The sequence below is a fragment of the Candoia aspera genome, chromosome 2 (assembly GCF_035149785.1).
Source record: "Candoia aspera isolate rCanAsp1 chromosome 2, rCanAsp1.hap2, whole genome shotgun sequence".
In the NCBI taxonomy this organism is placed as follows: domain Eukaryota; kingdom Metazoa; phylum Chordata; class Lepidosauria; order Squamata; family Boidae; genus Candoia; species Candoia aspera.
Window position 1 is genome coordinate 60,530,780 of NC_086154.1, and position 27,037 is coordinate 60,557,816.

Sequence of the window (27,037 nt, forward strand, 5' to 3'; positions counted from 1 at the left end):
GGGGGGAACTTCATTCCATAGGGCAGGCACTGCAACAGAGAAGGCATGCTTCTGGGGTCCTGATAGATGACATTGTTTGATTGAAGGAACCTGGAGTGTGCCAACTCTGCAGGATCAAATTGTCTGGGCAGAAGTTATGGGAGACAGGCAGTCCCTCAAGTACCTTACAGTATATACTTGTGGATAAGCTGAGAGTTTTAGGTGCCAAAATACACCCAAAAAGTCAGGTTTGGCTTATCTGCAGATGGGCTTATCAGTGAGTATATATGGTGATACTTCTTAAAAGTGCCCATATTTCCCATGTATACTTGTGACTAAGCCCATTGTGGATAAGCAGATTCTTGAATTTCTAATCAAAATACCATGAAAAATGTGGGTTGGCTTATCCACAGGTGGCACATTTTTATGGTATTTTGGTCTGCTTATCCACATATGGGCTTATACGCTAGTATATATGGTGACCAGGCCCTACGCCATGTATACTGACATGACATCTAATTCCAGATTGTCCAATGAACTATTCCAGTAGCTTCATATAGATGTTAAAGAGCATGAGTAATAAGGTGCTGAATCCTGGTGTTCATTTTCTGTGGAGGTCAACAAAACCCCATTAGTTGCTTTGTAAAACTGATTCTTCAGATAGGAACAGAACCAATACATCACTGTGGTTCTGCCACTGAACCTGCATAGCCACTCTAGTAAGACATCATGGCTGATAATATCAAAAACCACAGAGAACTCAAGGAGATTGCCATTCCTCCTTTATCTCCTTAGAGAAGGCATCCATCAGCGTGACTAAGACTGTTTTCTTATATAAACTTTGGCCTAAAGGCTGATTGAAAGAGATGATAAAATCTATTTTCTCCAAAAGTCTCTGAACTGTCATCATCACCTTAAAAAACTTGCTCTACGAAAGAATGATTGGGCAATGGTTTTAAAATCCCTTTTCAAAAGAGAGTTTATTAAGAAGTGAATATACAACTATTTCTTTCAAGACCGTCTGAATAAGGAGACATTAGCTCCCTGTTGGGCCCATTCAAGCAATTTCCCACCTATGTGGTTGATCTTGCTCCTTTGTGCACTTTATCCATACCCTCAAGATGCATGTACTAAAACTGGTCCCATATCACTCAGTAGATGGGATCCTGGACATCTTCACTTGGTTGCTACAGTACATATTTTCTGCCCCATTGCACTTTTAACTTTATTTATTTATTTATTATTTATATGTCTGCCCATCTCATACAAGGCAACTCTGGGCAGTGTACAGCAGTTCACATCCTGTTAATATCAGTAACATTAAGAATAACAGGTACAATTTGGTCACAATTTGGGCCCAAACTCACAATTTTCACTCCAGTCACAATTAGTGTAAGACAGAGGTGGAGAACCTGTGGTCCTCCAAACTACAGTTCATCTGTCATCTTTGGGCATGCTGCCTGGAGCTGCTGGAAATCATATTTCAGCAACTTATACTCCCAGAATAACAGAATGAGTGAATGTAATTCTGGATTTAGATACAGGCGGAGGTCAAAAAAATAAAAGGAGAAAACAAAGTAGTTCTGTTATTAAATATTAGTCCTAATAATTAGTTCATAATAATGATCAACCTATCAACCTCCCTCATACCAGAATTGACAAGGAAGATGTTGAACTGTGTCTGCCTTTTAAGATCAACCATCAACAGTAAATGAACTATCAATCAAATAATGTACTACAGATTAGCACTTGGTAGACCAGCCATGAAGGCCTTGGAAAAGATACTCAGATCCCAGGATGCATCTATACCTACAAAGATCAGAATAATGCAAGCAAAGGTAACACTCTATGGAAATGAAAGTTGGACTTTGAAGATCCAAAATAGAGGGCCTTCCAGGGAAGTGAAGGCAGACTGAAAATGGCTCCATTCTTAGTGGAGCCAATGACTGTGGTGGAATGAGGAACCAGCGAATGGATCAGCTCCTTGGTCTTCCTCTCCAGATAAAGAGGAGGACCAGGGATCGCCCACAAGCACTCTTTACAGAGGCTTCCCGCAAGGAGACCATAAGACAGAGGTCTCCATTGGGTTTTTGTGAGCCAAGGGAAAGTCAGCTTTGCCCAAGCTGCAGTTCAGAGCCTTCAGAAGGATGCTGAGTTCACGTACTTCCTTTCTTAATCACTTCTGGAAATTGCTTGCTAACTGCTTTTTGGATATTAACCTTCAGAACGACAAGTTTCATTACACCGGGTGATTGTCCTTCAATCCTTAGGGAAAGAAGTTTCATGTGAGTTTAAGGACTTAATTTTAAAAAAAACAAAACAGCAAAAGGGTGATTAGAACATTGATTTTTGAAAGTTAGAAACAGATTAAGGGACCAGATGGATTTAAAATAAGATTTTGAAATTAATTATAAGAATCCTTCCTGTGGGTTGTTTAAAATTCTATTAAAAATATATGAAGATTTTGAAACTAAGTGTATGAAATCTTCCTGTGAGAAAATGTGGATTAGAGAAAAACATGATAAAAGGAGACTTTCAAGGCTGGACACTAAAGGAACCAGAAACAGCTAAAGATTATAATTAAAGGAGAAGAGAGTCACTAATACAGAATGGAGAAAAATATTTTAACTTTGGAAGAATTCAAGGATATTTGAGAACAGTGCACTCAGAAATTTCTCTTAAGATTGTCTGCTACCATAAAAATGGGTTTAAAAGAGGCAATAGAAGAGGATTAGACTGAGGCTGTGTTGAATGTGGATTTAAAAATGACGACTTACAAGAATCATAGAAAAAGATGTTTCACTGGATTTACAAAGGAAACTGGCTGATCTCTTAATAAGTAAAAGGGACACACAAATAATAAATCAGAAGAGTGACTTGGACATCTTTCTTATCTTGGACTTACAGAACAGACGTGTTAAACTAATGAAGGAGTTCCTGAGAAAAGACAAAGAGAAAATGAAAAGAAACAAACTTTTGGGACACTGTTTAAAGGAATTAAAGATCAAGATTTTTAAAAGCAAAAGGAAGGAATATAAAGTTGGCTTATTTGATCAAGGTTAAAATATATATGTTCCTAGTAGCTTGTAATGGATTTTTCTTGACTAGGACTGAATGACAAGCATTTAAAGATTTGTTTATAGATAAGAGATGAGATATGGGAAGAAATCTTTTGTTATAATATGAGAGAAGGTGACAAGTTCTGAAATTGTACCTGTCTTGATGAAGTGGGAAGTCATTTCTTTATCTCTTTTCTTTTTCCTTTTTTTACTATTTACTATTTCTTTATTTTTCTTTTCTTTTTCTTTTTAGTTTCTCTGCACTTTTTTTCTTTTACATTTTCCTTAGTTTGCATTAGTTTTTTATCTTTATAGCTGTAAACTTTAACAGAAGTATTACAAAAATTAAAAAAGAAAGAAACAGGATAGAAAGAGTATTGATTCTTTTGAACGTTGGTGTTGGAGAAGACTCCTGAGAATACCATGGGTAGCTAGGGAAACAAACAAATGGATCATTGAACAAATCAACGCAGAGTTCTCACTCAAGACACACATGACTAGGCTCAAATTATCCTACTTCAGATATATTATGCAAAGACCTAATACTCTGGAGAAGGCTGTAATGTTGGAAAAGTTGGAAGGAAAGAGGAGAGGATGACCAGCAGAAGGTGGATGGACTCAGTTACAGTGATGATAGGTGCACCATTGGAGACCCAGAAGGACCAGGCTGGGGACAGCTCTTCCTGGAAAAATTATCTATGTGATCATTAAGAGTCAATCAAATCAATCATACCAGAAGAAACAGACAGAAAAAAAGGATAAGGATATTACTTCAAGATACAGATAAGGAGCTGGAATATTCTTTAAACTGAAGACCAGTTCATAAATAAAAATTAAGTTAGCCATCACTAGCTTATCCAATTGTTCATTAGAATTAATATGCAATTAATTGAGTGTATTTCCAGTTTTTACTATACCATTATCTTGCCTTATTCACAGATTTTTGTATGAGTCCAGACATTATTATTTATCCTTGGGAGATGTTCCATGATTTCCTATAACGTTCCTCCTTTTTTTTTCTTTTTTCTTTTTATAGACCAACAACAATAACAAAAGGAAGAGTAGAGGTACACAAGATGGTGTTTTTAGTAACAATAAGGTCTCCTTGAGGAGCTTGACTTCTGGTCACACCATGTCATTTTCTTGGCAACAGCACAGAAGTGATTTGCTATTTACTTGTTTTGGAAAGTTTTTTTCAACTCAATGTAGTCTACAACCCTGGTGTGTCTTGTTGCTTTCTCATCCAAGAACTAATCAGGCCCAACCCTGATTAACTTTTTTGAGATTAGCAAGGTTGGTTAGGTGGTACTAGAAGTATGCTTATTCTCCTCCCAAGGCTGAATTTTAGACCTCTTGTAATATAGAAATCTTGGTTAAAATTTCAACAGGTTAAGATTTCAACAAGATTTACAGTGGATTAAATTTTTCTGGAGTTCATCAGAGTACTCAAAAGTTCCTTGAAAGGGTCAGTATTTTCCTGGAAAGGAATTACTCTTTTCTTAAGAAATTTTGTAAAAGGAAATTAAATTTGTGGTAGAGTGGCAAGCAAAGAACAGGCATGGAACTTGCAAACATTTTGGTGGCTTTGGAGAGCATTCTCATCTGATGACATGGCCATCAGCAGGAATCATTTATAGGTGTTAAATGCATAAAGAGTAAATTCATTATAACTTAGAATATACTTTGTTTTTTAAGACTGTATGAAACACTGAAAAACACATGCATATATTACCAAAAATGACACCTTCCCGGCTATACTTCTCCCTCTGTTGTGTTACATAAATTAAAAGTAGATGATGTATTATAATTTGAGATTAGTAGTCACCATCTTGGTTAAATTCCAGGGGCCAGTTCTGTTTAAACTTAAAGTGGTTTAGTAAAGCAGAAAGAAATAAACCTTTTACACTGATTCTCAGTTCCCATTGGAATTCTTTGTTTTATGCCATTTGTTTTTTTGTATCTTCAGCAGCCCAAAGCTATGAAAATGGAATATAATAAGATGAAAACTGAAACTCTATCTCTGTGGATGGCTTATCCTGATCTTGCTTGGCTATTTCTTTATGTATTATTTATACATGAGATTTTGCAGAGTTGTAAGAAATTTCAAGGAATGATTGTGCCTTCAGCCCTACAGTACCACTGTAGTATGCCATAATACCCCCAAAGGCAATCAAAATCATGCCTTATAATTTACTACTTCCATACTGAGTTGTTTCAAAATGAAACTTCATGTACATAATGCTGTACCTGTTTCTTCTGTCATCCTCTTTTTCTTGTTTTTATTCACTTCCAATAAAATGTAAAGTATAATAAATAGTTCTGCAGTGAGTTGACAGATCAATTGTGAATGAACAGAAAAGAGATTGAAACAGTAATACATGCTATCATAGCTGACATTGATAAAGAAAGGGGTCATGTCAGATGCCCGGTCATGGCATTCACAATCTTCTAAGTCATACAGTATGTCCTGGAGAAAATGAAAGGGATTTGGAGCAGCAGGTCCAGTAATTAGTTGCAAAGAGAGTATGGTAGAGGATACCACTCTGATGTTGAAGAGAAGGCTGGCTAATGCCCTCTTCTTTCCAGTTGCTATTCTAAAGAAGGATGACACAGATACAGAAAAGGTGGACCATCCAGCTTGAAAGTCTGTCTCACTAGTATATGGTCAATACTAGTTCAGCTTCTAGGAAGGCATCACTTAGCCAGGAAGTGGTTGGATTTGTAAACACTGGCCTGAAGTGCATCAAACTGTCCTAAACTCTGGAAATGTTTGGTGCTCCAATTGGTCCCACTCCTTCTGTTTTCAGAAAGGGAGGGGCAGGGGGACCAGAATGAGAAAAGCAGTGTTATGCCATTGTGACTCAAGCTCTGTTCTGTTGCAATGCAAACTTTTTGTACATATGTTATGATGTTGCATGTACACCCTAAAAGGGGTGGAACTTGCAGCATGATGATATGGCATTGCTGTCACTGTTTTGATGAAACCAGGATGCTATTGTGAATATCTATGCATGACATATTTTTTTAACTTAATATTTTAAATATTTTAATGTATGATGAATACTGTTTTGTTACAATATAATCTTACTAATTTTAATTATTCACACAATAGTATCAGAGAAGCAGTATAAAAATAATGTTTATTTGATTCAGTGATAGTGTAGAATACCCCCTGGTGCAGTAATTAATGAATCCCAAACAGTTTTTTAAAAAAATCTATAACAATGAAAAATGTTTATTTTCTCCTTTTTCTCAGTCAGATGGCATTTTGATTAACATTTATAGCATACTTTCTAGTCTTGTTCCTTGGAGCTGTCATTTGGGTGGATTTTAAAGACCCACCTGCTGCTTGTCATATTTTAATATGGAATTTAATACGTACCTCTTCCCTAAATTATTGACTGTTTTCCAAAATAATAGGTTTAAATCATCTTGAAAAGAGTTTTAATTGCTCTTATGATTTGAAGTAATAATCTTAATCTTTGAATAAGGCTGTTTTTGTCTGTCTCTCTCTCTTCTATATAATAAAAAGTCAATGAAATCCTGTGTACTAGAAGTGATTTTTCAAGGATAAGTGGATACTGGAGTAGATGAACCACTGAGCTAATCAGGCATGAAAATCTGTGTTCTTAAAAGGAAAGTGGTAGACAGATGTTGGTCTGTACACAAGTTTTCTTAGTGGATAGATCTCAATGGAAACTACCAGCTGTTTCATCCTGCCACAGGCATTCTGAAATCTGTTACAATGCTCATTTGTGAGGTCTTTTTTCTTTTTTTATAGTAATTTTATTAATGATTACAATTACAACAATAAAAACTAATACAAACTTAAAACAAGAATAAAAAGAAAAAATAGAAGGTGCAGAAAAGGAAAAAATAGAAAAGAAAGAAAAGTAAGAATATAGTAAAGAAAAAGGAAAGAAATATATAAAGAAGTGACTTCCCTCTTCATCACAACAAGTATAAACAATTTTAGTAACTTATCACCTCCTCTTAAAATACAACAAATGATCTCTACTTCCGTATCCCATCTCTTATCTATAGAGAAATCCATAAGGCATTGCCATTTCAGTCCTGATGTCAGCAAAGGTCCATTAAGGGTTACCAGAGATAACAACATAATCTATTTTAACCTTGATCAAATAAACCAACTTTATGTTCCTTCATTTTACTTCTAACAATCTTGATCTTTCGTCCCTTCAAATAATGTCATAGAGCTTGATTTCTTTTCATTTTTATTTTGTTCCTTCTCACAAAATTCTTCAAAGATTTAATAAGCCTCTTTTGTAGATCCAATATAGGAAAATTATCCAGGTCACTCTCTTGATTTGTTATTTGTACATCCTTTTTAATTAAGACATCAGCCAGTTTCTTTTGTATGTCTAGCCTAACATCTTTTTCCATGTCATTCTTGTAGCCTGTCATCTTTTAAATCCACTTTCAAATCAGTTTCAATCTTGTCAGGTAAAACTTGTTCCTCTTCCATAACATCTTTTAAACCTAGTCTATTCATAGAGGCAGACACTCTTAAAATTAACTTCTGGGTCCATTGTTCAAAAATACCCTTCAATATGTCCAATGTTAAAATATTTTGCTTCATTCTGTAATTCTGAGTTGAGTTTGAGGGTTCTTCTTTAATTATAATCTTTAGTTCTCTCTAGTTCCCTCTACTGTCCAATTTTTAAGTCTTATCTTAATATTTTTTAAAGAATTCAAACAAAAGCATTTGAAAGAGTCGTCATTGCATGAGATGGGCAGTGGAGAAATTAAACAAATAATTTTTTTTCCCATGGGAAGGATTCTTTATAATTAATTCCAAAATCTTATTTCAAATTTATCTGTACCCTTAGTCCATTTGTAACTTTCTAAAATCAAAGTTTTAATCACCCTTTTGCTGTTTATTCCCCTCATTTTTTTAATCCTTAAAAAAAATGTATTTAAAACTTCCTTTGCTAAAGAGTGAAGCTCTCCCAGTGCTGTAAAATCTTGTCGATCCAAAGGTTCCTAATAGCTGAAAAGCAGTTAACAAGCAATTTCTGAAAGTGATTAGAAAAGGAAGTATACAAACTTAGCATCCTTTCAAAGGTGCTGACTGTGGTTTGAGCAAGATGGCTATTCCCTTGTCTCCCAGAGCACCCGCACTATCTTGCGGTCTCCTCGTGAGGAGCAGCTGTCTCAAGCACTTGTGGGTGATCTCAAGTCCTCTCCTTGTCCGGAGAGGAATTACCAAAGAGCCGGTCTGCTCACCAGCTCTTCATTCCACTGCAGTTGTCTGCTCCACTTTTCATGGAGCCATCTTCAGTTCACCATTTCTTCCCCAGAATCGTGAGGTCTTTTTTCTTCACATCTTAGGGAAGCTGTGGATTTTTCCTTTCTTACTCATTTCTATCTTCCTTCCTCACCTAACAGCCAAAAATGAACATATTAATACATACTTTCAAATGTGTTTGTGTATAAAGCAGGTATAAGGACTAGCTGTGGCACTTTTTAAATACATTTTTCTATATGATTTTGCAGATAGCAGCCAAGACAGATGTTATGTATTATTAAATGTTGTTATAGGAAAGCACAAAACTTTAACAGGCCATTGTTCCTTTGCACGAACATATGTTACTTTAGCAATAGTTACTTGCTTGTGCTGCAGTGTTGAATTGAGGTTGAGATAGGTAAATTTTTACACAATAAAAAAATCAGAGCATATTTTCAATTTATTTTCTTTTGCTTTTTAAAAAATGGTTTTTAGATCTTACATTGTTATCCAAAAAAAAAAATCCTTTCATTTTTCTTCTGTACTTGAGAATAGTTTATGGGTTGTATGAATGTATATTTCTGAATTATAGAAATACCCATTCTGTTTCAGGAGTGACTTTAGAGAAGACAATAATATTCTGCTTTCCCTGCTTGTCATTCAAGATAATCAGTTCTCAGACATATACAAAAATGACTAGCCTACATTTTTACACTGAAATGTAAATATATGAAACTGAAACATATGAATGATACTTCTTTAAGAAAAGGTATCAACCTGAAAAAAAGCTCAACCAATATCAAGCATAAAAACCATTTTAGACTTAAGGACACATTTGAAATTTTTACAGCATATCATGGATGTGCTCACGAAATGGCTACCATGGCAGAGGGCTTTCATGTTCACAAGATGCTTGCCACGATGGGTGCTGCCCATCATATACACCTATTTACCAGAAGCTGATGCAATTGCTACCTGCTATCCCTCCAGGATAGCAGGTAGCTTACATTTGTCTTCTTCAGTTTAGATGGACAAATGAACCACTTGGCTTCAGCCTCTCATCATGTTCACTGGCTCAAAATACTGATGTGGCTTTTGTGGTGGCAGAATCATGCTGGAGGCTGTCCCTTTGTTGAAGGATGTCAGATTCACATTGATTTTAAAAAATAGCTGGGACAAAAAGTTTGTAGGCACCAAAAGACGTGGTTAGGGCAAACTGGTGCCCAGGGCCATACATTATCTTCCCATCTTCTTTGTCACTTCTTAGTGTTGTTCCTTTAGAGGAATGGCTAGTTTAAGCTTGAGATAATGGTACCAGGAAAGGACCTGAGAAGTAGTATCTAAACAAGTGAGAATGAAGGCAACCTGCAATGATAGAGCATAACTGATATATAATTCTCTATTCTTTACATGGGAAGTTGGGGGCTCTGCTGTTTCACCAGGAAGAATTACGTGATTTAGGGTGGAATAGAAGCTGCAATTGTCCTTCCTCAACTAAATCCCCATATGTCTCTCCATATCTCTCACCGGTAGCTGAATGGATCTTGGTTGTTCTCTACAGAGACATCTTGTGGGGGCTGTTAATTTCAGTATCCTGCAGCCCCAGTTTCTGCTCAACAACCCCCCCCCCCCACACACACACACAAACTAAAGCAGTGTTTCTTAACCTTGGCAACTTTAAGAGGGGTGGACTTCAACTCTCCATCCCTCTTAAAGTCACCATGTTGAAAAACATTGAACTAAAGGATCACCAGAGGCAGGGGGAGCAACAGCCTTGCCCTCAGCTCCCCTCCAGACTGCTCCCATACAAACCCTCATGTGCATGGCATGGAAGCTGAGAATGCTTTTGGCTTCCCCACTCCTTGCTCTGGCAGCCTGGCAGCTTGGCCCCAATACTCAAGTTGCCTTTGGCTCTTTCTTGCCGAGCTTGGGTATGAGAACAGGAGGAAAGGCAGAGGGGCAGAGAGGGAATATGTTCTTCATGCTGCTATGCTAGGCAGGCGTTTCTGAGGGGGGAGATTGGTCACATGGGACATTATCCCTGCAGGACAACCAGAAGCTTTGTCTGCATGAGCAGGGGGCTCAGATATCTCCTGAAATCCAACAAGGAACTCGTGCAAGACCTCTCTAGCAGAACCCTGTTTATAGACAGGTAGATCATGACTGTCAGGCTCCCTCCTTTAGCTGGTTGAGGGGCTCCAGCTGCTAGATGTAGCCCTTTCTATAGGGAATGTGTATTATACGTTAAGACTGAATTTACTTCAGACAATTGATTGCCCTTTGACAAAATGCTGTTGCTTCCCCTTCTTCTTTGAACTTCCTTTCCTTCCATTCTTTTCATAGCTTAATGGAAAACCTGTTTTGCCCTTCCCATGCTTAGTGCTAGGTGACAGCTGGTTACTGATATTCCAGCATTTTTGCTCTGAGAAACTCTAGCTTCCAACAAATCTCCCTCTTGTTTAAAATAGACTTAAGAAAGTTTCTGGCATCAAACCATGCTTGAAAAAGAGGGGGGAAAGTTGAAATATACAGGAGATTGCACTGTGTTTAAGAAATTGCAATCAGAATGCTGAACAGGAGAGTTTCCTTAGAGTATGTCACAGTTTGTTTGAAAGTTTCAAACTTATTTTTACCAAGCCAGTCCTTTGGCTTCCTACATTCTAATGAACTCCAGACTCATTCCTGGTCTCAAGTAATATAATTCCCTCTAACAATAAACTCAGTTTATAACTGCCAACAGAAGTGGAGTCAAATCATGGCTGCTAAATTGAGAAGGTAGTATCTTCAGGCTCAGGGGAACTCCAAGGTTTGCAGGGATACGGACTTAAAAAAACAAAAACAAAAACAAAAGAGGCCTAATGGAACTTTTGTATTGCCTGAAGTGAGCAAGCCTAGTTACTAGAATTATAAATGAAACAGAAAAAAAAAAATTGAAATGAGAGGATGTGGGACCAGAATGTCCTACCTGGGGGTAGAACTGGTTGTTGCAACCTTCACAGGTATACTTTTATTAAGAACACAAGGCACTGCATAATTTGCATAAATAATAAGCCCGTGTTAATTATGTACAAATATGTGCAAAATATTACAAGGTATTCTCATCCATTAGGAGGAATGTTCTTGTTCATGGCTTCAACCTCTGCAGATTCAGATAGGAACATTCAGGACTGAAAAAGGAAAAAAAAAGATTTCTACTCTTTTTTCACTTTCAGGGCCTTCACTTGTGGTATGATAGAGGATTTCATTCATTCATTCAATCAATCAATCAATCAATCTATATTGCTGCCCATATCAGAACAGTGACTCTGGGTGGCTAACAATAAAAAATAGTCAAATAATTAAAACAGAAAATTAAATATAAATACAGCCAAGAGATATTAAAATCCTTTGGTGTCAGCACAACCATGAAACGGGGCCCTTCGCACACTTGAGGCCCCAGGTCTGGGCAGAAAGCCAGGTCTTCAAGGACTTCCAAAAAGCCAAAAGTGTTGGGGCCATCCTATTTTCAGGAGGGAGATGTTCCAGAGGGCAGGCACCACGACAGAAAAGGCACATCTCCTGGTCCCCACCAGCTGACATTCCTTGGCTGATGGGACCCGGAGCATGCCCATCCTGCCGGACCCAATTGGACGGGAAGAGACAACTGGGAAAAGATAGTGCCTCAGGTAACCTGGCCCCAAGCCATGACGGGCTTTGAAGGTGACAACCAGCACCTTGAATTGCACCCGGAAACACACTGGCAACCAATGCAGCTCCTGAAGCAGAGGTGTTACATGTGCAGAATAGCTGACACTATTTACAACCCAGGCAGCTGCATTCTCTACCAGCTGAAGCTTCTTAATCAGTTGCTAGAGCTAAACTACAGCACTTCAATTCTATAAAACAGAAATATGCTATTTTAACCCTGTAGCATGCATTCATCCTTTATGTCTCTTACTTTTAACATTTTAGAAGGTTGAGCAAGTCCCCAAGTCTTCCCATATCCTCCATTTCCCTTTTAAAAAAAATTGATATAGGCATCTATTTTTTTTAATTGGAGTGAATGATATCAGCACTATACTGTAAGAGGTATCTTCATTGAAAAGAATTGGAATAGCTGGCCCCCCAGTTCTACAATATTTTCTTAGCTGAAATGGTAGTCCAATCGTAACTATTTTGATTTATATTTTTTGTTCTCTCTATGTATATTTATGGTATAACTAGTATTGGACCTTGATACAATTGAACCTGCAATTGTATTGCATGGGAGACAGGCATGCTAGATCTTCATATAAGAGCAAACGATATTGGCTAAGCTGTCAGTGCTGACCTTTAACCATATTCTTTTATGTGCCAACTTCACTGATTCTACCTTCTAAACTTTCTTTTGCAGAATGCAGAATTGGGCTCAAAGGCTAGAGCGTGAGATTGATGGAGTGATGAAGATATTTGGTGATGTTAAGCAGCTCAGACAGGTAAGATTTGCTTTTTTCTTGCATTAGGTTTACTTTCTTTATGACAGCATTTGGATAAAACTGTTGTTGTTGTTGTTTATTCATTTAGTCGCTTCCGACTCTTCGTGACTTCATGGACCAGCCCACGCCAGAGCTTCCTGTCGGTCGTCAACACCCCCAGCTCCCCCAGGGACGAGTCCGTCACCTCTAGAATATCATCCATCCATCTTGCCCTTGGTCGGCCCCTCTTCCTTTTGCCTTCCACTCTCCCTAGCATCAGCATCTTCTCCAGGGTGTCCTGTCTTCTCATTATGTGGCCAAAGTATTTCAGTTTTGCCTTTAATATCATTCCCTCAAGTGAGCAGTCTGGCTTTATTTCCTGGAGGATGGACTGGTTGGATCTTCTTGCAGTCCAAGGCACTCTCAGAATTTTCCTCCAACACCACAGTTCAAAAGCATTGATCTTCCTTCACTCAGCCTTCCTTATGGTCCAGCTCTCGCAGCCATATGTTACTACAGGGAACACCATTGCTTTAACTATGCGGGCCTTTGTTGTCAGTGTGATGTCTCTGCTCTTAACTATTTTATCGAGATTTGTCATTGCTCTTCTCCCAAGGATTAAGCGTCTTCTGATTTCCTGACTGCAGTCAGCATCTGCAGTAATCTTTGCACCTAGCAATACAAAGTCTTTCACTGCTTCTACATTTTCTCCCTCTATTTGCCAGTTATCAATCTAGCTGGTTGCCATAATCTTGGTTTTTTTGGGGTTTAGCTGCAAACCAGCTTTTGCACTTTCTTCTTTCACCTTCATCATAAGGCTCCTCAGTTCCTCTTCACTTTCAGCCATCAAAGTGGTATCATCTGCATATCTGAGATTGTTAATGTTTCTTCCAGAGATTTTAACTCCAGCCTTGGATTCCTCAAGCCCAGCTTGTCGCATGATGTGTTCTGCATACAAGTTGAATAGGTAGGGTGAGAGTATACAGCCCTGCCGTACTCCTTTCCCAATCTTAAACCAGTCTGTTGTTCCGTGGTCTGTTCTTACTGTTGCTACTTGGTCATTATACAGATTCTTCAGGAGGCATACAAGATGACTTGGTATCCCCATACCACTAAGAACTTGCCACAATTTGTTATGGTCCACACAGTCAAAGGCTTTAGAATAGTCAATAAAACAGAAATAGATGTTTTTCTGAAACTCCCTGGCTTTTTCCATTATCCATCGGATATTGGCAATTTGGTCCCTAGTTCCTCTGCCTTTTCTAAACCCAGCTTGTACATCTGGCAATTCTCGCTCCATGAATTGCTGAAGTCTACCTTGCAGGATCTTGAGCATTACCTTACTGGCATGTGAAATGAGTGCCACTGTTTGATAGTTTGAACATTCTTTAGTGTTTCCCTTTTTTGGTATGGGGATATAAGTTGATTTTTTCCAATCTGATGGCCATTCTTGTGTTTTCCAAATTTGCTGGCATATAGCATGCATTACCTTGACAGCATCATCTTGCACGATTTTGAACAGTTCAGCTGGGATGCCGTCGTCTCCTGCTGCCTTGTTATTAGCAATGCTTCTTAAGGCCCACTCAACCTCACTCTTCAGGATGTCTGGCTCTAGCTCACTGACCACACTGTCAAAGCTATCCCCGATATTGTTATCCTTCCTATACAGGTCTTCCCTATATTCTTGCCACCTTTTCTTGATCTCTTCTTCTTCTGTTAGGTCCTTGCCATCTTTGTTTTTGATCATACCCATTTTGGCCTGGAATTTACCTCCAATGTTTCTAATTTTCTGGAAGAGGTCTCTTGTCCTTCCTATTCTATTGTCTTCTTCCACTTCCGCGCATTGCTTGTTTAAAAATAATTCCTTATCTCTTCTGGCTAACCTCTGGAATTTTGCATTTAATTGGGCATATCTCCCCCTATCACTGTTGCCTTTTGCTTTCCTTCTTTCTTGGGCTACTTCTAGTGTCTCAGCAGACAGCCATTTTGCCTTCTTGGTTTTCTCTTTCTTTGGGATGTATTTTGTTGCCGCCTCCTGAACAATGCTGCCAACTTCTGTCCAGAGTTCTTCCGGGACCCTATCTACTAAGTCCAGTCCCTTAAATCTATTCTTCACCTCCACTGCATATTCCTTAGGAATATTAGTGAGCTCATATCTAGCTGATCTGTGGGTCTTCCCTAATCTCTTTAGTCTGATCCTAAATTGTGCAAGAAGAAGTTCGTGATCTGAACTACAGTCAGCTCCAGGCCTTGTTTTTACCGACTGTACAGATGTCCGCCACCTTTGGCTGCAAAGGATGTAATCAATCTGATTTCGGTGTTGTCCATCTGGTGAAGTCCATGTATAAAGCCGTCTCTTAGGTTGTTGGAAGAGAGTGTTTGTTATGCAGAGTGAATTGTCTTGGCAAAATTCTATCAGCCTATGTCCTGCTTCGTTTTGTTCTCCCAGGCCATACTTACCTGTAATTCGAGGTGTCATTTGACTGCCCACCTTAGCATTCCAGTCTCCTGTGATGAAAATAACATCTCTTTTAGGCGTGTTGTCCAGTAGGTGCTGCAGATCCTCATAGAACTGCTCTACTTCAGCTTCTTCAGCATTTGTGGTTGGGGCGTATATTTGGATCACTGTGATGTTCGATGGCTTGCCCTGAATTCGAATTGAGATCATTCTGTCGTTTTTTGGGTTGTATCCAAGCACTGCTTTAGCCACTTTACTATTAATTATGAAGGCTACTCCATTTCTTCTGTGGTCCTCTTGTCCACAGTCGTAGATCTGGTGGTCATTTGATGTGAAGTGGCCCATTCCAGTCCATTTCAGTTCACTGACGCCCAGAATGTCTATCTTTAATCTTGACATCTCACCAATAACCACATCCAATTTGCCCTGGCTCATAGATCTTACGTTCCAGGTTCCAATGGTGTGTTGATCCTTAGAACATCGGATTCGCCGTTCACCACCAGCACCGTCGGCCGCTAGCCGTCCTTTCGGCTTTGAGCTAGCTGCGTCATCACGTCTGGGGCTAATTGAGCTCATCCTCTGTTCCTCCCCAGTAGCATTTTGACCATCTTTCGACCTGGGGGTCTCATCTTCCGATGGTATACCGACATATCTCTGGTTGTACTGATCCATTTAGTTTTCACGGCAAGAATACTGGGGTGGGTTGCCATTACCTTCCCCAGGGATCGCATTTAGTCTGACCTCTCTGTCATGACCTTCCCGTCTTGGGTGGCCCTTCACGGTTTAGCTCATGGCATCATTGAGGTGCTCAAGCTCCAGCACCATGACAAGGTAACGATCCTTTGCTGAAGGGATAAAACTGTACACCTCCAGAAAAATACTGGGCATTCGTTAGTGATAATATTTGACATTTTTGATTATCAGGACAATACTTTTACAGTGAATTTTGATTTGATGTCCTATTGCTATCTGATTTTTTTAAAATTGTGCTTATTTTTTAAGAAGTTTGAATAATATATGTTTTGGCAGCAGTGTCATGTTTTCTTGTTCAGTTAAAACTATATTCACATTAAGCTGTGCCAAGGTTTGTTATCCATGGTTTGCTGAACAAACCATAGTGTTATAGTTTTCAGATAATGTTAAGCTTTAATGTTTAGGTTTGCATATTATGCCAAGCCAAAAGCAAACACATTACGTTATTCCTTAGTGTTATATGTAATTCACACTGTAGTTTCAGAGAAATCTTTTAGCTTCTCTATGTTACACAATAGTATATTTCAGAACTAGGGGGAAATGGTGATCTCTCATTAAGAATTCCTCATTATTCTCAGCTCATATGCTTCCCTTTCCCTGTTTTCACCTTCTGTTTTGAACCCACAAGAAAGACAGTGTAAACTTCACTTATAATTTTAAAGCTAGGGCTACATATCTGGGCTGCAAAACTCCAGATGTCCATTAGATAGCAACAAAGAGGTAAAGTTTTCTGTATTTTGTTGTTGCTGTCTAGGTTCTTGGAGCCCAGATATAGCCCTCAATTAGGGCTGTGCAGTGATCTTGAGATTCCAGAAAAAGACATATTTGATTGAAGGAGGTGCCAACAGGTGCAATGCTCTCACAAGCACAAAATCACCTTGTCCTCCTCCAAGTCCAGATCACTGAGCAGAGTTCTTCATGACATCTGAACCCAAATAATTTTGTTTTGTTTGTATTGTGGTTTGTAAGAACAAACCATCAGGGTCGCTTCAATACTGTCAACAAATTGGTGAATGTTCTTCTGAAGTCTTCGTTATAGCGCATATATTCACACAGAGAGACACACACACATACACTTAGCATCAAGGACAACTAATTCAAACAGAAGTATCTGTATTAGAAATCTTAGACTAATAATAGTCCCCAGGCAAAGCCCCAGTAAGGATGTCTTTAACACAGTCAGAGACATGATACCTGCTTTGGTGCTCTAGGACTCAATTCTGTTGTGATTCAGTCTTCTATATCCTGGGGATTAAAAATAGCACTACATATGTCAGAGGAGGTAGAGGTCTAAGACTTACAGATCGGTTCCACAGCATCATTTGCAATTTGTGTTTCTTATGCTTTATTGGTCTGTATGTGTGTGTATGTGCGAGAGGGAAACAAACAAGCATCATCTGAGAAGGCGAGCTGCCTCTTTTTAATTCAGGTCTAATTACACATTGAGGAGACACCAGACAATAATAATACTTCTTGCCCTTTTTGTGTGTGTGTGGGGGTTGTTTCTAAATGTTTCTCATTGTGTGCCTGTTGTCGATCTGGGGCCACTCTTTGGTTATTCACTAAAATTTCCCAACTGTTTTGCTACGAAGACCTAAAATTTATTGTCAGAAATATGGCTCCAGAAAATGTAACGGTGCAGAGTGCTTTCTATGACTGCTGGTGCAAAGAATTTTCTTTAATACTTGAGTCATTTCCAGAAGCAGGAAATGTTGCTGGTTACCTGGGAATTGTTTGTGATTCCAAGAATCATAAACAACGCTTGCCAACATTTTCTTCTGAACATGGTTTGTTGATTTATTTTTGTAAGCCTCCAATTCTGATGGCAGTAAGAAAAATAGAGCAGATGTACTCAGTTCCAGGCTAGTTAAATCCAATTCCATAGAAAGAGCATCTGTTAAAGACCTGTGAAGTCTGTAGGGTGAAAGGCTATTTCATTGACACATGCCAGTAAACTTTACTTTAATACATTTTGAAATACTAGGATAAATAGCATTGAACAAGCTGGCTGATATTAGAAAATTGTATGTAGGGTTCTTAGTAATAAGAACGTAATGTTCTGAATCATTCACTCTTCATGGATAGAAGTAGTTGAAAAATGTATTCAGTTGTAAGGATACATATTTGAAAAGCAAAACATTATTAAGTTATACAAATTGTTTTGAAGAACAGGATACTCAGAATTTTATATATTTCCTGGAAATTTTAAAAAGATTCCAGATATGCATATTACAGTATCAGAGTATTATGTCACACTAAGACATAAATTTTGGTTTATAGACTGCAGCAGCTACAGTTTTGGTTTACAGACTGCAGCAGCTAGAAACCCAGCAAATACATTAATGAAATGTATGAAGCCAGAATAGAAACTGCATCATGAAGAGCCTTTTATTATGTTACTTATTCTGTAACATAAATTAGTTGTTGCAACTGACACCTGCTGTCGTGGGATTCAAAATAAGCTATCAAAGACTGTGATGTTAACACATTTTGTTGGAAAACTGAGCATGTAGACTTTACTATCCTCAGAACTCTTTAAAGATAGTAGTATCTCATCGTGATTTACAATCAAGTACAAAGTCATGTACAAAGAGGGAACTGAGGGTCAAGATCAAAAAAGTTGATCAATGATGTAAGCAGGATTATTCCTACCTCCCAAGTGTCAGTGTCATATTAAACTCTCCAGGCTATTCTTTACCTGTCTTTTCAAACTGACTGAAGTGATTCTCAGTATTCATTGAAATGCTAATTGAAAATAGAGATACCAAAATGGAATGGAAATTGTTCTTTTATTTCTCATTGTCACAACTTGCTTTTCACAGCCAACCAAATGCCATATCAAGACAGAATCCTTAGTAAATAACAGTTTTCTGATTCTGAATATCTACTGTCTGCCTTCTACTTCTGTATCCAACAAAACTGGAGCTAAATCAGAAGTTGCCCAACTTTGGCGACTGGTTGACACGTTTGGAATGTTGAGAGTATACTATAAGAATTGCCATCAAATGTAGGTGGCTCATCACAAAACAGTTTACTGGAAGGCAAAGAAATGATACTTTCACCACCATTTCCATTAGCCTTCTGCCATACTCACTAATATCTTTGACTTTTTTCCTGGCAGAAGGGTCTGTTTCTATGCAGTCAGCCAAGACTCCAGGATAGGGGTGGAGGTATAGTGATTGTCATCCAAGATACTTGGGTGGCCTTCAGAGGTGCTGCTTCACAGATTGCCGGCTGCAAGTCCCTATTTGTTCAATTGGGTTCTAGAGATCAGTTGGGATTGTTGCTATTGTACCAGCCTCCCTGCTGCATAGCAACATCCCTGCCTGAGCTCCTTGACTCTGTGGCTGGGTTGGCAGTGGAGTTCCCCAGGCTTATGGTCTTGGGGGACTTTAACTTGCCTTCCTTCAGTGTGGGGTTGGAGGTAGCTTAGAAGTTCATGGCCACTATGACAGCCATGGGCCTGCCCAGGTGATCCAGGGCCCTAAGCATCTAGGGCCCTAAGTGGTCATTTGCCTGACCTGGATTTTGTGTCGGAGTAGTGGCAGCATGATATGGAATTGGAGGAGGTTTCTCTTTCTCCTCATGATGGTCAGATCACTTTCTGATGGCCCTGAAGTTCTCTGGTGCTGCCCTCCACCACAGGGAGACAGGACCTATCAGTCCATCCCAGGCGACTGATGGACCAGATTGGGTTCCAGATGGAGCTTGGGGTCGTTCCTGACTGTCTGCTGCTCAATCCAGTCAAGTCCCTAGTGGCTGCCTGGAATGAGAGGGCAGTGAGGGCTCTTGATCAGATCACACCCGAGCAGCCTCTCCCCATCTGGGGATCCCAGAACTCTTCTTGGTTTATAGAGGAGTTGAGGGAGATTAAATAGGCGAAGAGATGCCTGGGGTGCTGCAGGAGAGCAACATGGTGCAAATCTGACTGAACATGAGTTAAGTCACTATTAGGGCCTACCTTGTGGTGGTAGGGGCAGCTGGTGCAAAATTCAGCAGCATGGGTGCCAGTCACTTGGCACATGTGACACCTCTGCTCCATGAGCTGCAGTGGCAGCCAGTATGCTTCTGGGTACAGTTCAAGGTGCTGGTGGTTACCTTTAAAGTCCTTCATTGCTTGGGACTGGGTTAGTTATGGGACCATCATTCCCCAGTGGTGTCTACCCATCCTGTTAGGTCTGGCAGGAGAGGCATGCTTTCAGTCCCATTCTCAAAAGAGTGCCATCTGGTGAGATCCAGGAGGAGAGACTTTGCTGCCACGGCCCTTGCCCTTCAGAACATCATCCTCCCCCATATCAGACTTGCCCCAGCTCTGCTGGCCTTTCACAAGGCATGAAAGGCTTGGCTTTGCTGTCACGCCTGGAGTCCTGATAGTGTGGGTGAGCCCGCTTTTTGGTTATATTGATTGTGAGGTGTTGCGATTATTCCTGGCTGCTATTTTATGCTGTGTTACGTTATTTATGTTTTTAATTATTGGTTGGGTTTTTATGCTGTTTTTATGCTGTTTTAATTCTTAGCTGTCCAGAGTTATAAATAAGAGATGGGCAGCCATATAAATTATTAAATAAATACATAAAACTGAACTGAACCACCACCACCACCCCCTTTTAACATTTTTAGTTTCCCAGATGGTTTTCTATGGGGCATGGACAGAAAATTTTTGAATAAAGGTTCTTGAGGCTGATGCTTTGGCTTGCCCACAGTTGCTTTTCATTTAACATTTAAAAAATAAAATACTAAAAAATAAAATCAGGAGAATATGGAGACTGGAGGCTACCTATTTGCCTATGGATGCACCAGTAGTTATAGACTGAGGGCATTCCACAATCCAACTCTGATTCTGGCTCTTCTTCCTTTTTTACTCACCAAAATGTTTTTGTGTGCCAGTGGGTTTTGCACACCAATCAATTAAGTCTGCTGGTTTGTCTGACTCATGCTTTTCCCCCCACCAAACATGTTAAAGTTAGGGTTATTGATTGATGATTGACAGTTACCTCTGCAAATATATGTACCTATGCTGTAATCACAACAAGGATATTGCACCAGTTGATTAAATTCAGTGGTGGGCAAAAACTCTTTGCAGTGAGATTTTAACACTAGCAGTGGGCAAAAAAGGAACAAGAGCCCTGATTTTAATTGCTCTTTTTCATATTCCCCCAATTAATGTGATTCCTTAATGCTACTCCTCTTCCAGTTAAGCGAAACGGTAAGGAGAAGAAAGATATTAGATCCTGCAGTAGAGGTCTAATCCATTCTAAACCAAGTTAGGAGGACAGCGGCAGAATATTCCCAATTTTCTTAATTATTTCCATAGTGATCTTAATGTGTGTAACATTTCATGTTAATATGAGTTTGTCAGAATGAACTATAAAGACTTCTCCCTTCCTTGGTAGAAAATGCATATTTACCTGTCCTTTATAGAAATTAGTAGGCCTGATGTCTCCTTTTTTTTTTTCCTGTCACTTGTGGTATCTGAATCAGTGGTGTTTTTTTGCCTCACTCCTGTATCTTTATAGTCCAGTGTTGGTTTGCTAAGAGATGAAGAAGGTTGGCCTCTTCAACTATACTGTGTTGAGGAAGATGCCCTGTTCATAAAAAAAGTCCAGATGGCCTGTACATTTTTCAGGAGTGGCACTTAGCTTGTTGGCAGGGCTCAACAGCTGGCCAGCTTAAGGCTGATCGACATTTGAGCCTCCTCAACAGGTGTTGTTGCATTTGAAAGTTGAGCACACAGAGGGAGCAGGGAGAAAAGGTAGTTGGCAGGAGTGCCTCTCTTTTCTCAAGAGAGGGGCAACAGCTTTGGTCCCATTTGGAAGGAGACCTTATAAAAAGGTCATTTCTATTCCATCTTGGTGAGGAAGGGAGAAACTGAAAGACCTTTTGGTATTTTGATATTTTGACTTGATATTGTGTCTCTCTTAAGTGATGTTTCACAAATGTTCACTGCATCTGTAGTTATATTCAGTGCTGTGGTCTCTGTGCTTCAGCCAATTAACTCATGCCAAAAGTTCGATATGTCTTCTGGCCATACATTTTAGATCTGAATTTCTGTTAGGGTGCATGGGTGAAAATGGAAGGCTGAAAGCATTGTCCAAGGTTCAAGAACCATGCATGCATGTCGCAGGCTCTTTCTTGACTTAGAGCTTCACCAGCCATTTTAATCTCAGTTTTATCAATATCCTGGCCTTATCAATATCCTGGCTCCTTCCCCTTCATTTCAGGGCTGATTTCTAGAGGGAGCATCTGTGAATACATAAAGCCCTTCATGGCATAGGGCCTGGTTATTTGAGAGACTGACTGTTTATAGTTGTTCCCCACCCAGTATGCTCAGGCAGAGTGGATATGCTCCATGTTCCCTCCATTAAGCTTTGTCATTTTGTGGGACCAAGGAAGCATAACTTGCCCCTGCCCTCTGGAACAGCATCCCCCTAGAAATACATATGGCTCCCACTCTCCAAGTGTTCCAGAAGTTCATTAAATCCGGGCTCTGTTCCCAGGACTGGGGTTAGGGTGTTTGTGGAGCCTCTGCCCAGTCTGTTTGAATATTATTGATGTGGTTTTGTCCAGGCAATCATGTTTTTTAAATTATGCATTTTAAATATTGTAAATCACCCAGAATATTTTGGAGTTGGGAAGCCTCAAAATCCAATAGATTAGATTAGATTAGATTAGATTAGATTAGATTAGATTAGATTAGATTAGATTAGATTAGATTAGATTAGATTAGATTAGATTAGATTTATTGCTACATCTGTTAATATTCCTAGCTAAATAACATATTCAGTGATTCGCTAGCAGACAACTCTAGCTCAGCTACAGTATTTGATTCTGTTCCTCTGTGTCTTGAGACCAAAAGAGAAGTTTTAACCTCATAGTAACTCAGAGTTACTATGAGGTTAAAACTTCTCTTTTGGATGACACACAACAGTCTCATTGAGGTAAGTTAATTACAGTTAACCTTGGGTATTATAGGCATATATGTTTGTGTGGGGTCACCATGATCACTACCTGGGAATGAGTGGATTATTGAATTTGGGTGACACACTGTTTGCATTTGTGCAACATGCTAGGCTAAGGTAAAATGAGGTTGGCAGTTTGTGGTTTGGTGTAGAAAACCAGCCATTGCTGTCATCCAGGTCATTATGTCAAACCATTGTATGGTATAACTGTTTGAACATAGCACATTATGTGAACACAGCAATTGTGTTTTGTTAGCCTGAGTTTAATATGTTGCGTGAACCTAGCTACTAGGTCTTTAACTGGCCTCACTAAGGATGTTGGCAGACATAACTGGAATATTGATTCAGCCCAGTAAGCAGTGCTAGCCCTGAGTTCGATAAAGCCATTTAGACCAGAACTGCAGAATGAGACAGACACACCTGATGCCAGGTAGTGGGTCAAATTCTTACCAAGCACAATAATGTGCCAATGTAGATTAATCTTAATTTAGTTAACTAATTTCTTCTTCATTCTTTCTGAATATTTCTTGAGGTGATGCTTTAAACAGGAAAGTGATAAAATTGATGATGGATTTTGGAAAGTTTACATTTTGTCACTGAACTGAATATTAAAATTTTGTTTTTGAGAGCAGAGAATCAAGTGCATTAGCCCAGTGTCACTAGAACTCCTGTAAAAATATTGATTAAAAAAACCAGGAATACCTTTTTTATGTGATAAAGTTGCTTTTGAAGGGGAAAACCAGCACTCAGTTTTTTAGTGGTGGTGATACAGGATAATCATTTTGATATTTAATGGAGAATATGCAGACATGCAGATATATAACTCATGTAGCCCAGAAGGTCCAAATCCACCCTCAGTTTAATCTGCTTTCCCTTTCTAAGGGCCAATTACTTAATAATCCCAGAAGCATGGTATTGCTGTTATTCCATAACCCGTCCACACCTTAGTTAAAGCAGGCACAGGGTATGATGTCATCCACTCAGTGGTTTTCTGTTCCACTTTTATCAGGCAGAGAAACGATGAGTAAAGTTGTAGCGTATCATCTGTCAGGAAAAAAGGGAAGGAGAAAACATTCGTCAGAAATTATGAATTTTAGGATAACATATATTAGGAACTGAGAAGGGGCATTTAATTTACCTCTGTGGGAAAGAATGCAAAAGAATGCAGAAACATTGTAACTTTTATATGTGTGTGGAGGGAGGGAGGGAGGGAGGAAGAAAGGCAGGCAAAGATATTTAGATTGGCTAGAAAAAAATGCAAGAAATGGGATACAAAGTTCCTTTATATACAGAGAGTTATTCACTGTCAAAGTTGTTTGATTATCTTATTGGCCACTAATCTGCTCACAATAAACATTACCATGTTGTATGATTCCATGAGAAGGTAGCAGGCATTGAGCTCCTTAAATGACAGCATATATGTCACTGTAAGAGGTTGCAAACAGCAGCAGATTATTTTCCTTTCCACATTTTAGCGCTGGAGTGGGATTTACCTTCTTCACTTATATTAGCCTTCTGCAACCTCGTGCTTCTGATTTGTGTTGAATTCTCAGATTTCCAGATTTCTCAGCCTTCATTCGGCCTATATTCTCTGCTTTGATACAATATTTATCTATCTATCTATCTATCTATCTATCTATCTATCTATCTATCTATCTATCTATCAAATTTTATCACCACCCATCTCTCCCTCAAAGGAGGGACTCTGGGCAGTTTACAAACAGCACCAATTTTAAAATTCAATACCATTATAAAAACAATAAATATAAATAGACAATAAAAATATAAAATGTGATAAAATCCAGATGGCTAAAGATCGTATCTCAGTCCGTGAGTATAAAGGGCCATTTTAGGTTGCTAGCCATCCCCACGAATGACTATTCCCCTTCCTGCTCCAGGCATGCTGACAAAACCAGGTTTTTAGTTTTTTACAGAAGTCCAGGAGAGAGGGGGCTTGTCTCACTTCTGGGGGAAGAATGTTCCAGAGGGTGGGAGCTACTGCAGAGAAGGCCCACTTCCTGGACCCTGCCAGATGGAATTCTTTTACAGGTGGGGTCTGTAACATGCCCTCTGTGGGATGGGTCAATGTGATGGGGATGAGATGGTCCATCAGGTAACCTGGCCCCATGCCATGTGGGGCTTTAAAGGTGATAGCCAACACCTTGAATTGGACCCAGAAGCAACCTGGGAGCCAATGCAGCTCACGTAGCAAAGGTGTTACATGTGCCGACCTTGGGGCACCCAAAATTGCCTACAAGGCTGCCTTCTGGACTAGTTGTAGCTTCTGGATATTCTTCAAGGGTAGCCCCATGTATAGCTCATTACAGTAGTCCATATGGAAGATGGCCAGGGCATGAGTGACATTCAAAGGGCCTCTCGATCCAGGAAAGGGCATAGCTGGTGCACAACATGAAGTTGAGCAAAGGCCCTCCTGGCCACAACTGCCACCTGCTGTTCAAGCAGGAGTTGTGAGTCCAGGAGGATGCCCAAGTTATGCACTGGGTCTGTCTGGGGCGGTGCAACCCCATCCAGAACCAAAGATGACAATTTCCCAGACACTGAGGAGCCATTAATCCACAGCCGCTCCATCTTACTAGGGTTCAGCTGAAACCTGTTGTTCCCCATCCAGGTCCCCACAGTCCCCAGGAACCTGGAGAGCGTGGTCAAGGCATCACTTGCTTCACCCGGGATGGAGATGTATAATTGAATATCATCAGTATACTGATGATACTTCATCCCATGGTGACAGATGATCTTGCCCAGTGGTTTCATGAAGATGTTAAAAAGGAGTGAAGGGAGTACCGAGCCCTGTGGCACCCCACAAAGTAGGGGCCGTGGGCTGGATCTCTTGCTCCCTATCAACTCTGATTGGGACCATCCCTGGAGGAAGGAGGTGAACCACCATAGAATTACGCTGCCCACCCCCAACTCCCTGAGTCGCCCCAAAAGGATACCATGGTCGATGGTATCAAAAGCCACTGAGAGGTCAAGGAGAGCAAGGATGGATGCACTGCCCCCATCCCGCTTCTGCCAAAGATCATCCATAAGTGTGACCAATGCTGTTTCCATCCCATGACCGGGCCTGAAACATGAGTGAAAGGGGTCTAGATAATCCATATGATGCAGATATATGATCTTTCCATTTTCCCTTTCTGTTTGTGTTTCAGTGTCCAGGCTAAATAATTAGGCTCTCCTAATTATTACATGTTTGTTTATTTGCCTTTTCCTTCTTAATTAAAAGAAGGAAAGCATCCATGATAAATTGCATGGTGCCTGGTTGGGACTGCCTGTCTCCCATAGTGTCTACTCGACTGGTTTGATCTGGCAGGATTGGCGTGCTCTGGGTTCCATCAATTAAACAATATCACCTATCAGGACACTGGAAGCGTGCCTTCTCTGTAGCAGCACCTGCCCCCTGGGATGAGGTTCTCTCCAAAATTCGAACGGCTCCCACCCTACTGGTATTTTGAAGGGCCTTAAAGACCTGGCTCTTTGCCCAGGCCTTTGGTGAAGATGACTGATGCCTCATTCTTCCTTTCTGTTCCCCTCTGGGTTTATTTTCCTTGCCATCATTGTTCTTTTGTGCTGTTTTTGTGCTATTTTCTATTGTTCTTTGTTTTTAAATGTTTGAACAATTGTAAACCACCAAGAATCACTGGAGTCAGGCAGCATATAAATTTAATAAATTAAAATTTAATACATTTATTGTTGTTGTACTAGACTGTGAAAAACTGTGGGAAAATTCTCACTTTTTCCTCTTGTGGTCTTTTCTTTCACTTAGATTTGTACTGTCATCCACCTTAAGAAATGCCAGGAAAGCATATGCCCCAGTGTTGATTATGTTTGCATAGTAAAATAGTGCATATACATAATACATTAAAAAAATATCTGCATGGAAAGATTTGTTGTGTGTCCCTTCTTCAGTTCTCACAAGTTGGAAATGCAGATCTTGTACTTTGTAATAGTTGCCAGAGAAAAGAAGGTTATACATGCCAGCTTGTGTAGCATTTAATAGGCTTCTTCTGGGGGGAAAATGCTGCGTTCTTCTGGAATCAGGAGATAACAGTTTTAGTGATTTTATGCCATTAGCACAAGGATCAAAAGAAAGACTAAATAGCTGGGTTCAGACATTGCATTATGTTTATTTT

General features: G+C 39.6%; 1 protein-coding gene across 1 annotated transcript in view; it reads left to right on the forward strand.

Annotated features, from left to right (window-relative positions):
- The window catches only part of CACNA2D2 (calcium voltage-gated channel auxiliary subunit alpha2delta 2), a 675,105-nt gene that overhangs the window by 41,794 nt on the left and 606,274 nt on the right, over positions 1-27,037 (forward strand). The window contains exon 2 of the mRNA XM_063291953.1: positions 12,659-12,740. Coding sequence (XP_063148023.1) covers positions 12,659-12,740 — 82 coding nt within the window. The remainder of the gene's footprint in view (positions 1-12,658; positions 12,741-27,037) is intronic.